The sequence below is a fragment of the Nyctereutes procyonoides genome, unplaced genomic scaffold, assembly GCF_905146905.1.
Source record: "Nyctereutes procyonoides isolate TBG_1078 unplaced genomic scaffold, NYPRO_anot_genome, whole genome shotgun sequence".
Classification (NCBI taxonomy): Eukaryota; Metazoa; Chordata; class Mammalia; order Carnivora; family Canidae; genus Nyctereutes; species Nyctereutes procyonoides.
The window spans coordinates 17,862,883-17,878,178 of NW_026575032.1; the positions used below are offsets into that span (position 1 = coordinate 17,862,883).

Here is a 15,296-nt window from a genome sequence, read left to right on the forward strand (position 1 = left end):
ATCTTTCTAGGGATAAACTGAGGGCTCCCAGGGGGCTGTTAATATGTTAGATTCTTTATCGACTAGGTTTTATGTCTAGAAATGCAACAATAATGGTTATACTCCTTTTCACAAATAGAGGCTGGTTTCTAGACAAATTAATGTTTCATCAGAAACACATTTGCTCCTTTCTAAAAAAAAAAAACAAAAAAAACAAAAAATGGAGATAAAAAGTCCTAGGTTCTTTCTAAATCTTTCCAGATTCCGTGGTCATAAAATTCCTTCCTTTTTGAGAAGCCTGGGGATTTTTAAGGACAGAGCCCTCAGGAGAGAGGAGGATGGATTTCTTACTGAAGACTGGAAGGTAGACGGTAGGATTCCTTCCAAATCCCCCAGATATGATTTCTATGACCCGAGCCGAGTAAACAAGTAGACAGTTTCTTGAAAGGCCCAGGCCATATTAAGTTTCACTGCCAAGAATGTTATCTAACACTGACACTGAATTATGGCTTCTAATAACGGAGTCTGGAACTCCTGGCTATTGGATGTCTGTCTGCCACCGGAGACACAGGTGACGAAGCCCTTTAGTGCCAAATAAACAAGTGCATGAACGCTAAGTGCAGAGGGTGAGACCGTTCGGCCTGGAAGACTAAGGAACAGCATAAATGATATTTTTCTCTTAACACACATAGAGAAAAGCTAAGGGGGAAACTGAGGCTCTTAAACATTTCTTAGATACCCAAATGAGAGACAGTCTGGGTGCTCAGGCTTCGGAAGGCCCGTGAGGCGCCCAGCAGGGCCCCGTGCCGTCAGCAATTCTACAACAGGCCTGCTCGGTTTCAGCCCGAGCACAAGAGAAGGCTTCGGCCGCCACCTCTCCCCGCACGCGGTTCCATCCTCGTGAACGTTTTTCCCTTCGCTCAACAGCTCTGCTTTCTAGAGCTTCTCCTCACTCACCCTGGTTTGTTGACTCCATAAAGCTGGGGCCACACATACTCTGGCCTTGGGGTTGAGACAGGGGCGTGCATGAGGGGCGCAGGCCAGGAGCCAGGCCAGAAGCGATGGAGACGCGGGCCAACCAGGGAGCACGTTGCCCATTGGGACAGCCAGCCACTGCTCTGCTCCGGCCGCCCGTTGCCCCTGCTGTCAGCTTTTGTCATGAAGAAAAGCCAAAAAACCTGAATTTTAGTAGCGGTATCTTGATTTTTGAATGCACAAGGAATAAGTGATGGAGCTCACACAGGGATCCACTAATCCAGACTTTTAATAATTTTTTTTGATTTTTATTTATTTATAATAGGCACACAGTGAGAGAGAGAGGCAGAGACACAGGCAGAGGGAGAAGCAGGCTCCATGCACCGGGAGCCCGACGTGGGACTCGATCCCGGGTCCCCAGGATCGCGCCCTGGGCCAAAGGCAGGCGCCAAACCGCTGCGCCACCCAGGGATCCCAATCCAGACCTTTTAGAGAGAGAGAGAAAAAAACGCAGATCCAGAGTAGAAGTGAGTGACCTGGAGCCGGGTCATGAGAGGCACGGCTGGAGGAGGAGGGCCCTCAGCACAAGGTCCCAACGCTCCCGCTGCAAAAATGCCGCCTGCGAGGCAGCAGTGCATTCAGCCTATGGGCTTGCTGACGCGTTCTGAACCAAGGATCAGCTTTTAGCTCACTTCTGTGTCCATTAAGTCATCGCAGTCCACATCTAGTTTTTACAGTTGAAAGAAAGTTCAACTTGTCCATATCCTTATGGACAGTAGTTACACGCACAGACTCGGGCGACGCTCCACGTAGGTCTGCAAGGCTGGCTCCGTCACCTGCCACCTGCAGGGCACCTCCCCAGGCTAGGGCTCAGCTCCTTGGCCCGTGGAAGAGGGGTAATGCTACTACCCACCTGAGGGCCGTCCTGAGAGCGAAGTGAGCTAATACACACAAGGCGTTTACGTCATGCCGGACACGGGGTAGGCATTAGGTGGCCAACGTCACCCCTTCCCAGAGACACAACTGCAATGTGCAAAAGAAGAGCACGCGGACACACCTGCTAAAGGGAGACGCAGAACAAAGCCACACGTGTCCTCGAAAATCAGAGGAGTCCCGGAAAAAGAATCCGTTATAGCAGCCAGTTCCTTCATCGAGGTCAAGGCAACGGTAGACTAGGAATCAAGCTTGCGGCCCCCGAGGCAGCACAACCCCTACGGTAAAGGCTCAGCACCCACCAGAGCAGGGGGCGCCAAGAGGCCTCCGGGTTTCTCCTCGGGCCGCAGCCAAGTCCTGAAATAAAAGTCCGGGCCCTGGGCCCTGGGCCGATCCCGCGGGCCGCGGCTTCCCCCGCCTGGACGGCCGGGGCCCAGGCGCTGTGAGGCCTCCTGCGCTGCCGCCGTCCAGGGTGCACGCAGCACCGGCCGCAGCGAGCCCTCTTGTAAGGAAGGAGACAAGCGTGTCCCTCCTTCGACGGCGACCAGTCGACAGCAGGCTCCATCCACCTCCGGGCCTCGGGGCGGCACCTGCGCCGCCAGGGGACCCGAGCTGTCCCCGGCCTGCACCCGCCCCTGCAGCACTGGGCTCCAGGGTAACTCAGCCAGCGGCGGGCACAGGCCCCCAAAGGCGCCTCCCCTCACCCCCCTCGACCCGCAGAGGGGCCGGGGAAAACCTCGGCCCGCGGGCCTTGGCTTTCATAATTGGAAGATTTTTCTCCGTTAATCTTTCTCTCTTCTGTAGGACGACAAGTACATGGGCTCAAAGTCCAGGAAGGACAAGCGACAGCTGGCAAGGAGAAAAGGAACAAAGCGAAAACCACAAAAAGAAATCAAGAGTATGTGAGAGTAACTGTCGGCAGGGAGCTGCAGGCTAAAGCCACAGCGAAGACGCCCCCTTCCACAGCCAGGATGGCCAAAGTCAAAACCGTAGCAAGCGAGGGTCTGGGCGGCTCAGTGGGCTGGGCGTCTGCCTTCGGCTCAGGTCATGACCCCGGGGTCCTGGGATCGAGTCCTGCGTCCGGCTCCCTGCTCAGCGGGGAGGCTGCTGCTCTCTCTCCCTCTGCCCTTCCCCTGCTCACGCTCTCTCACAAAATCTAAAAAAATGTAACAAGCCTTGATGAGGACCTGGAGAAATGGAACCCCCGTACAGGGCTGGCGCGAGTCTGAAGTGATGTGGGTGCCTTGGACAAGGACGGCACTTCCTCCAAAGGTTACAACAGGAACCAGAAATTCCACTTTTTAAAAAAAAACAGAGATTTGAGAGGGGCGCCTGGGGGGCTCAGTGGTTGAGCATCTGCCTTCAGCCCAGGGTATGATCGAGTCCGGCATCGGGCTCCCTGCATGGAGCCTCCTTCTCCCTCTGCCCGGGTCTCTGCCTCTCTCTGTGTGTCTCTCATGAATAAATAAATAAAATATTAAAAAAAAGAAAAGAAAAGAAAATGCACTTAATATACCTGACCTATGAACACCAAAACTCAGACTAGCCTTCCTTAAACGCGTTCAGAACTCTGAAGTCTACAGTTGGGCAAAATCATCTAACACAAAGCCTATTTTATAGTAATGTGCGGAGTATCTCGTTATTTACTGAATGCTGCCCTGCAAGGAAAAAAAAATGCAGAATGATTATATGGGTACAGAATGGCTGTAAGCATATGGCTTGTGTATCTTCCTGGTGGAGTGGCTGGGACCCTCAGCTGGCTGCCCCTGCCGGGCATTGTGGAGCCTCAAGCTGCATATTGGTAGCCCAGGAAAATATATATAAAAAAAATATCAAAATCCCAAGTACAGTTTCTACCTAATGTGTATCACTTTGACATCACCATAGAGACAAACCATCGTAACTTGGGGACCATCTGTAAATGAAATGTCCAAAATGGGTAAACATGCAGAAAGCAGATTAGTCACTGCCTAGGCCTAGGGGGCTGGGGAGGGATGAGGAGTCACTGCTAATGCACACAGGGTTTCCTTGGGCGCTTAGAGGTGAGGTTGTACAACTCTCAGTATGGCAAAGGCCGTGAAACTGCATACTTTAAACGTGTGAGCTGTAAACACGGATTCTCTCTCAATAAAGCAGTCGTAGCTTTTCGATTTTTTAAAACTAGCTACAAAAAAAAACTACTAGTGAACTCCAGGAGAATCCGTGTCTTTGTTTTTATTTTATTTATTTATTTATTATTTATTTATCATTGTATTTATTTATTTATTTATTTATTTATTTATTTATTTGTTGGATTTATTTATCATTGTATTATTATTTATTTATTTATTTATTTATTTATTTATTTATTTATTTATTTATTTATTTTTGGATCCGTGTCTTTGTGAATGAGAAATCATAATTGTACAAGTGGCAGAAACCCAAAATCATTCAAGAAAAAAAGAAATCACAGTCTATACGGAAAGGGGAAGGGGAATCAATTTCTATTTAACTTAATTTCAAGGCAGGGGGTGTATCGGGGTCACGTCACCCAAAACGCAGAGATATTACAGGACCAGGACGGGTTGCATCGCTAAATTCTGACCTTCTCACCCGAAAGCTATCAGTTTCAGTTCCAAAAAAAAAAAAAAAAAAGGATTTAGAGGAGAGGTGAGATTTAAGAACGAACAAGAAAAACACGGAAAGGTTAATGTCAGCTTTTTGGAGACTCCAAATTTAAAAGTCTACAAATGTAAGGATCCTCTGGTGTGTCGCACACCACGTTCACAAAATAAGAATAAGGATTTGCATCTAAAATGTACACCATTTCCTAAGATGAATCTAGAAATAGGACTCAAATTTAACTAGAAAAAGTAGAGCCTTCAAGTTCTGGAGCTGAGGGTAACACACAGACAGACAGACCAGTGCTGGGACCTCAGTGTTTAAAAATCAGGAGAGGGCGGCCCGGGGGCTCAGCGGTTTAGCGCCGCCTTTAGCCTAGGCCGTGACCCCGGGGTCCTGGGATCGAGTCCCGCGTCGGGCTGGGCTCCCTGCATGGAGCCTGCTTCTCCCTCTGCCTGTGTCTCTGCCTCTCTGTCTCTCTGTCTGTCATGAATAAATAAAAATCTTAAAAAATATATTCAGGAGAAATATTTAAGAGTAAAGTGAAGCGTTTGCCAGCCCACCCGGTCATGTGTCTCCTTACAATGAGACTTCAGCAGAAATCAGTGCAGTCCCCTACTAAAGTGAACGCGGCGTCCCGTAACATGGCCATATGTCACTATGATATGTCACACATACTGTGGAGGTTTCATGGCCCCTAGCAGATACGGTGTTAACACATTTTTGGAAAGAGAATAATAATAGAAAATTCCATTTGCGTTTTTTAGCCTGTAACTTTCAGACTATCACCAAACCCTTTACTCCCACTGTGTCTTAAGCATCATCTGTATGGAAAACCAGCCTCCTCCTTCTTTAAGAACAGGCAAGCCATTAATTGGCCCCACGTGTTGGCAGTTCCGGAGGACCTTTTTCGACAGGAACAAACGATGCCCCTTTCTGTTCAGAGAAGCCAAGTCTAACATTTCATGCATATGCGCAGAGAAACATTTAAGGGATCCTGCAAATGAGCTAACAATCCGCTTGGTATTTACAGAACCGAAAGAACCTCTTTCAAGACCCCTCAAGTCAGAGTTTAGATATTAAGTGTTTATCTAAAGATACTTCCCATGACCTAAAGTGCTCTCCCATTGTCCTCCAAATCCTCGAATAACAAAGTTTAAGTGGCGTTCCTATGACTCAACCTTGGGGTACAATCTCTTCCAGCACAAAACTGTAAAGTTCAAGAAAACAGAACAAGCGCTCCTAAATGCTGCATCACAGCTTTTCTACGCGAACTGCCTCTCCTTTTCATTAATTAAGGGGCCGTGTTTTTCTGGCCTGTGCGTGCAAAGCCCGGAGCTTTCCCCACTCCGCCTGTTTCTCTTAAGGTTGACAATTTCCTTGCAGAGGCCGCCGCCTTGTATCCTTCATTAACAGGTGATACAGCTCTCAGAAGGCCAACTCGGCCCCAAGAACGCACCCCCCCCCCAACAACACAGCCTACGCTTGGTGTTCCCTTTCAGGAGCATAACTGTGTATTACAACCTAGCGTTTAAAGACAGTGACACTTCTGATTAGGCAACTCCGGTTAGAAAACGCATCTGTCCTTTGTCCCCCTGCCCCCCGGCGGGTGCCGCACCTCCACCCAGGAACCCCTCTGGGGCAGGAGGGCGCATCGCAAGGGGGCCAGTCTGCTGCTAAAAGTAGCTGCTTATGCTGACAAGCCTGCGGAGCACTTTTGTTTTTTGGTTCTTATCTGGGAAGCAGTGGCATGTGAGGCCTATGGCTGAATAAATAGGAGCCTCGGGCAGCAATGTGCTCTAGCCCTGGCACCCTTCAAGCATTCAAATGATAATAATAATAATAATAAAAACACCCTTATTCTTTCTCCCCTGAAATCGCCCCATTCTCGCCACACAGAAGGCCTTCTGCATACTTCATGATGCCCCAACCAGCAAGAGGCTCCCCCACAGTGTCCAAGTGGGCATGACTTTAGGGGCACCGCGCTCCTCTTGGCTGCGGGTAGGTGCCATCCTGCCCTCAGGCCCGCCTCCGCCAGCGACACGGAGCCCAGGACTCCGACCACCCCCGGTCAGGGCGCCCACCCCGCAGCCGGCTCCGCTCGTCCCCGCAGGGCTGAGGGCTGACCCGGCGCGCGCGGGTGGGGGGGGGGCGCGGCGCGGGGTGGGGGGGGGGCGCGGCGCGGCCGGTAACCCAGTGCGCGGCCCTGCCCGGGGCTGCCAGCGGCGAGCGCGCCCCGGGCACACGCAGGTGCACCGCCTCCGGCTCCGGGCAGGTGCGCGCGGCTCCGCAGCTCGGACGGCGCGAGAGCCCGGACCCCGCCCCGCGACTGCACCTCCTGGACCCTCCGGGACCGGTCCGCGCAGCCCCGCGACCCGCCGCGCGCTCCGCACCCCGCCCCCAGCCCAGCAGCTCTCCCTGCTCCGTCCCCCCCAGCAGCTCTCCCTGCTCCGTGGACCCCAGCAGCCCTCTCCGCTCCGGGACCCCCCCAGCAGCTCTCCCTGCTCCGTCCCCCCCCCAGTATCCCTCTCTGCTCCCAGACCACCCCCCAGCAGCTCTCCCTGCCCCATCACCCCCAGCAGCCCTCTCGGCTCCGGGACCCCCAGCACTCCTCTGTGCTCTGTCCCCCCCAGCAGCCCTCTCCGCTCCGTCCCCCCAGCACCCCTCTCCGCTCCATCCCCCCCAGCAGCCCTCTCCGCTCCGTCCCCCCAGCACCTCTCTCCGCTCCGTCCCCCCAGCACCCCTCTCCGCTCCATCCCCCCCAGCACCTCTCTCCGCTCCGTCCCCCCCAGCACCCCTCTCCGCTCCATCCCCCCCAGCACCTCTCTCCGCTCCGTCCCCCCAGCACCCCTCTCCGCTCCATCCCCCCCAGCACCCCTCTCCGCTCCGTCCCCCCAGCACCTCTCTCCGCTCCGTCCCCCAGCACCCCTCTCCGCTCCGTCCCCCCCAGCACCCCTCTCCGCTCCGTCCCCCCAGCACCTCTCTCCGCTCCGGGACCCCCCCAGCACCCCTCTCCGCTCCATCCCCCCCAGCAGCCCTCTCCGTCCCCCCCAGCACCCCTGTCCGCTCCGTCCCCCCAGCACCCCTCTCCGCTCCGTCCCCCCAGCACCCCTCTCCGCTCCGTCCCCCCAGCACCTCTCTCCGCTCCGGGACACCCCCAGCACCCCTCTCCGCTCCATCCCCCCCAGCAGCCCTCTCCGCTCCGTCCCCCCAGCACCTCTCTCCGCTCCGGGACCCCCCCCAGCACCCCTCTCCGCTCCGTCCCCCCAGCACCTCTCTCCGCTCCGTCCCCCCCAGCACCCCTCTCCGCTCCGTCCCCCCAGCACCCCTCTCCGCTCCATCCCCCCCAGCACCTCTCTCCGCTCCGTCCCCCCCAGCAGCCCTCTCCGCTCCGTCCCCCCCAGCACCTCTCTCCGCTCCGTCCCCCCCAGCACCTCTCTCCGCTCCGTCCCCCCAGCACCCCTCTCCGCTCCGTCCCCCCCAGCACCCCTCTCCGCTCCGTCCCCCCAGCACCTCTCTCCGCTCCGGGACCCCCCCAGCACCCCTCTCCGCTCCATCCCCCCCAGCACCTCTCTCCGCTCCGTCCCCCCCAGCACCCCTCTCCGCTCCATCCCCCCCAGCACCTCTCTCCGCTCCGTCCCCCCCAGCACCCCTCTCCGCTCCATCCCCCCCAGCACCTCTCTCCGCTCCGTCCCCCCCAGCACCCCTCTCCGCTCCATCCCCCCCAGCACCTCTCTCCGCTCCGTCCCCCCCAGCACCCCTCTCCGCTCCATCCCCCCCAGCACCTCTCTCCGCTCCGTCCCCCCCAGCACCCCTCTCCGCTCCATCCCCCCCAGCACCTCTCTCCGCTCCGTCCCCCCAGCACCCTCTCCGCTCCATCCCCCCCAGCACCCCTCTCCGCTCCGTCCCCCCAGCACCTCTCTCCGCTCCGTCCCCCCAGCACCCCTCTCCGCTCCGTCCCCCCCAGCACCCCTCTCCGCTCCGTCCCCCCAGCACCTCTCTCCGCTCCGGGACCCCCCCAGCACCCCTCTCCGCTCCATCCCCCCCAGCAGCCCTCTCCGTCCCCCCCAGCACCCCTGTCCGCTCCGTCCCCCCAGCACCCCTCTCCGCTCCGTCCCCCCAGCACCCCTCTCCGCTCCGTCCCCCCAGCACCTCTCTCCGCTCCGGGACACCCCCAGCACCCCTCTCCGCTCCATCCCCCCCAGCAGCCCTCTCCGCTCCGTCCCCCCAGCACCTCTCTCCGCTCCGGGACCCCCCCCAGCACCCCTCTCCGCTCCGTCCCCCCAGCACCTCTCTCCGCTCCGTCCCCCCAGCACCCCTCTCCGCTCCGTCCCCCCCAGCACCCCTCTCCGCTCCATCCCCCCCAGCACCTCTCTCCGCTCCGTCCCCCCCAGCAGCCCTCTCCGCTCCGTCCCCCCCAGCACCTCTCTCCGCTCCGTCCCCCCCAGCACCTCTCTCCGCTCCGTCCCCCCAGCACCCCTCTCCGCTCCGTCCCCCCCAGCACCCCTCTCCGCTCCGTCCCCCCAGCACCTCTCTCCGCTCCGGGACCCCCCCAGCACCCCTCTCCGCTCCATCCCCCCCAGCACCTCTCTCCGCTCCGTCCCCCCCAGCACCCCTCTCCGCTCCATCCCCCCCAGCACCTCTCTCCGCTCCGTCCCCCCCAGCACCCCTCTCCGCTCCATCCCCCCCAGCACCTCTCTCCGCTCCGTCCCCCCCAGCACCCCTCTCCGCTCCATCCCCCCCAGCACCTCTCTCCGCTCCGTCCCCCCCAGCACCCCTCTCCGCTCCATCCCCCCAGCACCTCTCTCCGCTCCGTCCCCCCCAGCACCCCTCTCCGCTCCATCCCCCCCAGCACCTCTCTCCGCTCCGTCCCCCCAGCACCCCTCTCCGCTCCATCCCCCCCAGCACCCCTCTCCGCTCCGTCCCCCCAGCACCTCTCTCCGCTCCGTCCCCCCAGCACCCCTCTCCGCTCCGTCCCCCCAGCACCCCTCTCCGCTCCGTCCCCCAGCACCTCTCTCCGCTCCGGGACCCCCCCAGCACCCCTCTCCGCTCCATCCCCCCAGCAGCCCTCTCCGTCCCCCCAGCACCCCTGTCCGCTCCGTCCCCCAGCACCCCTCTCCGCTCCATCCCCCCCAGCACCTCTCTCCGCTCCGTCCCCCCAGCACCCTCTCCGCTCCATCCCCCCAGCACCTCTCTCCGCTCCGTCCCCCCAGCACCCCTCTCCGCTCCATCCCCCCCAGCACCCCTCTCCGCTCCGTCCCCCCAGCACCTCTCTCCGCTCCGTCCCCCCAGCACCCCTCTCCGCTCCGTCCCCCCCAGCACCCCTCTCCGCTCCGTCCCCCCAGCACCTCTCTCCGCTCCGGGACCCCCCCAGCACCCCTCTCCGCTCCATCCCCCCCAGCAGCCCTCTCCGTCCCCCCCAGCACCCCTGTCCGCTCCGTCCCCCCAGCACCCCTCTCCGCTCCGTCCCCCCAGCACCCCTCTCCGCTCCGTCCCCCCAGCACCTCTCTCCGCTCCGGGACACCCCCAGCACCCCTCTCCGCTCCATCCCCCCCAGCAGCCCTCTCCGCTCCGTCCCCCCAGCACCTCTCTCCGCTCCGGGACCCCCCCAGCACCCCTCTCCGCTCCGTCCCCCAGCACCTCTCTCCGCTCCGTCCCCCCCAGCACCCCTCTCCGCTCCGTCCCCCCCAGTACCCCTCTCCGCTCCATCCCCCCCAGCACCTCTCTCCGCTCCGTCCCCCCCAGCAGCCCTCTCCGCTCCGTCCCCCCCAGCACCTCTCTCCGCTCCGTCCCCCCAGCACCCCTCTCCGCTCCGTCCCCCCAGCACCCCTCTCCGCTCCATCCCCCCAGCAGCCCTCTCCGCTCCGTCCCCCCAGCACCCCTCTCCGCTCCGTCCCCCCAGCACCTCTCTCCGCTCCGGGACCCCCCCAGCAGCCCTCTCCGCTCCGTCCCCCCAGCACCCCTGTCCGCTCCGTCCCCCCAGCACCCCTCTCCGCTCCGGGACCCCCCCAGCACCCCTCTCCGCTCCGTCCCCCAGCACCCCTCTCCGCTCCGGGACCCCCCCAGCACCCCTCTCCGCTCCGTACCCCCAGCACCTCTCTCCGCTCCGGGACCCCCCCAGCACCCCTCTCCGCTCCGGGACCCCCCCCCCCAGCAGCCCTCTCCGCTCCGGGCCCCCCGCCCCCCAGGAACGCGGAGCAGCGGCACCTAACGGGCCCAGGGCACCGAGACGCGTGTCCCGCGCGGACTTGGGGGGCCCCGCGCGTGCGCCCCCGTCCCCTCCGCTCCCCGCGTGGGCCGCGCTCCGCCGGGCGCCTACCTGCGTGGGACATGGTGACGGTGTCGTTGGTGCCGGAGCCCACGTTGAAGATGACCACGGCCGAGGCGTTCTGCAGGAAGGCGTTGCGGATCTTGTCCCGGTACGTGCAGTTGCCCTTGGGGATGAGGGCGATCCAGCTGCGGCCGCGGCCCGGGGCGGCGAACCTGGTGCCGGGGTCGCAGGCCAGGCGGTCGTGCGCGGCGCTCGCCATCACCACCTGGCCGCGGGCGTCCTGCTTGGGCGAGTGCTCCCCGTAGCGCCCGCACTCGGAGCGCTCGCTGCGCAGCTCGGGGCCGCCGCCGCCCGCCGCCCCGGCCCCCGGCCCGGCCCCCGGCCCCGGCCCCGGCCCCGGCCCCGGCCCCGGCCCCGGCCCCGGCGCGGCGTCGGGCGCGGGCTCGGCGTAGGTGATGTTCACGAAGGCGGTGTACCACTCCTCCTTCTCGGCCACCGTGAAGTCCAGGCACAGCAGATGCACGAAACAAAAGGAAAGCAGCCATGTTGAGAGGGCCAGGCTGCGGCACGCCTGCACCACCGACCGGGCCATGGCCGCGCGCCGCGCCCCCCGCCCGCCCGCCCGCCGCCTCCGCGCCCCGCCGCCGCGCCCCGCCGCCGACCGGCCCGCGGCTCGCGTCCTCCGCCCGCCCCGCCCCCTCCTGCCCCGCCCCCCGGCGCTCCTCCTCCTCCTCCTCCCCCTGGTCCTCCTCCCCCTCCCCCTGGCCCTCCCCGCCCCGCCCCCCGGCGCTCCTCCCCTCCTCCCCTCCTCCCCCTCCCCCTGGTCCTCCTCCTCCTCCCCTCCCCTGTCCTCCCCCTCCTCTCCCCCTCCCCCTCCTCCCCCTCCCCCTCCTCCCACTCCCGGGTTCCGAGCGCGGGTCAGCCCGGGCTGAGCGCAGCCGAGCTGCCCCGGCACCGGGGGCGCGCGGGCGGGGGGCGCGCGGGGGCCCGCGGAGGAGGCGAGCGGCCGGCGGGCGGGCTCCCGGGCGCGGCTCCCGCGGGCTGGCGGGGGCTCCGGGAGCGGGCGGCCGCGCCGGGACGCACTTGCGGGAGGCGGCCCGGGCCGGGGCACGCGGAGGGAGCGGACCGACAGGAGCGCGAGGTCCGTGCGTGTCCGTGTGTGAGTGTGTGAGTGTGTGAGTGTGTGATGTGCGCGCAGGAGGAGCCTGGAGTGATGGCGAGGATCCTGGGCGCCGCTCGCCGCGCTCCCCCGGGCTCTCCTGCGGGGCGGCAGCGACCTCTGCCGGGTCGCGGGTCCCGGCTCACCTCTGCTTGCACCAGGTGCGGGCGGGAGGGGAAGCGGCCGGACCTCGGCGCGGGCGACTCCCTGCGCCTGAGATGGAGCCCAGGGCGCGCGTGGTGGGCGCAGCCTCCCCCGGGCGGGAGGGACCCGCTGAGCTCCGACTGCAGGACGCGGGGCTCAGGCCGCGGCCCCAGGGCCTCCCCGAGCGCACCCGAGGGACGCGCTGAGCTCCCACTGCAGGACGCGAGGGCCAGGCCGCGGACCCAGGGCCTCCCCGAGCGCACCCGAGGGACGCGCTGAGCTCCCACTGCAGGACGCGGGGCTCAGGCCGCGGCCCCAGGGCCTCCCCGAGCGCACCCGAGGGACGCGCTGAGCTTCGACTGCAGGACGCGGGGCTCAGGCCGCGGACCCAGGGCCTCCCCGAGCGCACCCGAGGGACGCGCTGAGCTCCGACTGCAGGACGCGGGGCTCAGGCCGCGGACCCAGGGCCTCCCCGAGCGCACCCGAGGGACGCGCTGAGCTCCGACTGCAGGACGCGGGGCTCAGGCCGCGGCCCCAGGGCCTTCCCGAGCGCACCCGAGGGACGCGCTGAGCTCCGACTGCAGGACGCGGGGCTCAGGTCGCGGCCAGTGGCGCCAGGGCCTTCCCCAGCTACCCGGAGGGTCGGGGCTGAGCTCCGACTTGGCCACGCGGGATTCAGGCCGCTGCCAGCGGCACCAGGGCCTTCCCGAGCGCACCTGCAGTGCCCAGGGCAGCGACGGCCCATCCAGGAGGGGGTCTCAGCAGCACGCGGGTGGGGGGCACTCCAGCTGCTGGCCCCGCCACGGGAGTATGATCCACTGCACCGGAGCCACAGCACGCTCCCGGGGGTGGGGGGTGCTGCCCGTGCTGGACTGGGGGCCACTGCTTTGGGGTATTGGGTCGTGTCACTCCAGGAGGCTTTCTCGTCCCTCATCTGGAAGCAGACATGTGATGTTTGTTTCCTTCTAGAACGGATGTTTTCTCTATAAGAAAAGAAACCGAGTGAGCTGTTTTCCCACTGCGGTTATTCGGGTTGTCATGCCTGGTGGTGTCAACAGGCAAGTGAGGTTTCTCTGCGTTTCCCTCTATAGGGTGTTCCCGGGTTGGAGACGCGGGTAGGCGGGTAGCGCAGCGCCGGTAGAGCGGCCTTCTCCAAGCCGACACAGCCCCTTAACCACTTAAATGCTTAGATGCTGCTGCCCTCCACACCGACGGATTCCTGGGCCTGAGAGAAGTGCCATGGAAGGGCTCGGAGAGAACTGGTGGGACGGTTCTCAATCACTCTCCCCTGGCATTCTTTCAGAGGACCCGGACTCAGTGCTGAAGACAAAAGGCCACATTTCCCTAAGATCTTAGTATGTTTACAGCTTTCTGTCACCCACAGCCTCCCCCACCCACCCACCCAGCACAGCTTCTCTTTTTCCAGCAGCCGCACAAACAGCTGGTGGCTGTTGGGGGGAGAACAAGGAGCCCCCGCTTTACCCGAATTAGAAGCAGGCGCAAGAAGAACTACTTAGGAGAGTTGGTCTCTATGGTTTTTGATGTGCTGGTTTTATGTGTTTTCCTGACTTACTTATTTTAGAAAATAGGCTTCTAGGCAATCGGGACAGTGCTTTTTATATAGTACCTAGTGGTACAGGGAGGCAACCGCGGAGCCTGCCTGGCTGCTGGTCCCCGAGTCACCAGAGATCCGAGGGAAGAGTCCATTGGCTGAAAACCCCCAGCTAGGCTCTGTACAGAGGCCTTGGCAAACCAAGGTGGTTCCACAAACCTCTCTGTCTCTTAGCACTTTTTCTCCAGCCACAACACTTGGGGAATCTTTGTCCTTAAGAATGCATGACTGCCAGGGCCCCTGGTTAAGCAGCGGCCTTCAGCTTGGGTCGTGATCCCGGGGTCCTGGGATCCAGCGTTGGGCTCCCTGCTCCGCGGGGAATCTGCTTGTCCCTCTCCCTCTGCCCCTACCTCCGCTCATGAGCACGCTCTCGCTCTCTCTCAAGTAAATCAAATATTTGGAAAGAAAAGAATACATGACTACTGCTTATCCTTTTTTTCTCTTAGAAAAGTGAGAAGCTAACAAAGCAACAGGGTCAAGGAGCAGCATCCCGGTTGGGAAGTAGATTAATTACAGGGACGTTAGGCAAATAAGTAAAATACTGAAGGGAATGTGAGCCGGGTTTCTTAGTGTTGGAAAAAATGTACAAATATGGAAAGAAAGAGAGTTCTGAAGAACCTGAGATGTTGGATTAGTTTAGAAATGGGTGTGAAATCACATATACACCATAAATCTTTTCAATGGATCCCTCAAGAGGCCAGAAGGCCTTGGTTTCTAAGTACCATCTCCCAGTGAAAGGAACCAGGGCTCGGGCTGGGAAAACCCCAGTAAGCCCGGAACCTCTTACCTGGCAGTGCTCACAGCACGATGGACAACATGCCCAAAGGACTGTGAGCCAGCTGGATGGAGCTCCCAGCGGCTGAATCTGGAACAATCTGAGTGTCAAAATAAATAATGATAGTAACTTATTACAACCTGTTGGATAAAATGGGAATCCACGAATCTGTGCTAATATAAATGAATAAATAAATAACGATAGAATGGATAAATCCTTATCACAGAATTCAAATGAATAAGATCAATGAAAATAGACAGTCCCGATTCAGCAGCGCTCACTGAGTCAGGAGTCCTCGGCAGGTGCTAAGGCGGGTGGCCGGTACCGCAGGACACTAGCCTGGCCCTGAAGCACCTCCTGGAGATTACTTCTTGATTCCAAGGGGGGATCGGTGAGCTTCTCGGAGAGAACCCTGGAGGATGCCCCTGGGCCAGATGAACGAGGGGAGCATCAGCAGCAGGTGCAGCGAACCACGTCCTGTGCCTCGAGGCAAGAGCACAGCGTCATTTGTCGCCACGGGGCGCCTGGCCTGAATCTGGACATGGGGGCACGTGGGGTGGACCCAGGGTGAGAGGGAGCCTGCAGGAGCACGGGCTGGAACATATAGAATAACTCTTAAGCTCCGGAGACACAGAAAGACAGAAGAACTAATCAATCCCAATTGAAAGAGACTCGAGAGACAGGACAACTAAACGCAACAAATGATCCTAGATTAGCTCCTGCGAATAATAAACTACTCCTGAAAAATAATAAAATAATGAATAGAAAGGAAGGGCAGGCAGTTGGCAAAAGTCGAATGCTTTCAGTGGATTGGGTAGTAGTGCCTCCCGGTGCCGATGACCTGACT

The 15,296-nt window shown here is 60.9% G+C and overlaps 1 protein-coding gene across 1 annotated transcript in view; it reads right to left on the reverse strand.

Annotated features, from left to right (window-relative positions):
* The window catches only part of RNF150 (ring finger protein 150), a 239,388-nt gene extending 228,031 nt beyond the window's left edge, over positions 1 to 11,357 (reverse strand). The window contains exon 1 of the mRNA XM_055317069.1: positions 10,808 to 11,357. Within this exon, the coding sequence (XP_055173044.1) occupies positions 10,808 to 11,351 (544 nt within the window). The 5' untranslated portion in view covers positions 11,352 to 11,357. The remainder of the gene's footprint in view (positions 1 to 10,807) is intronic.
* Positions 11,358 to 15,296: the final 3,939 nt, after the last annotated feature.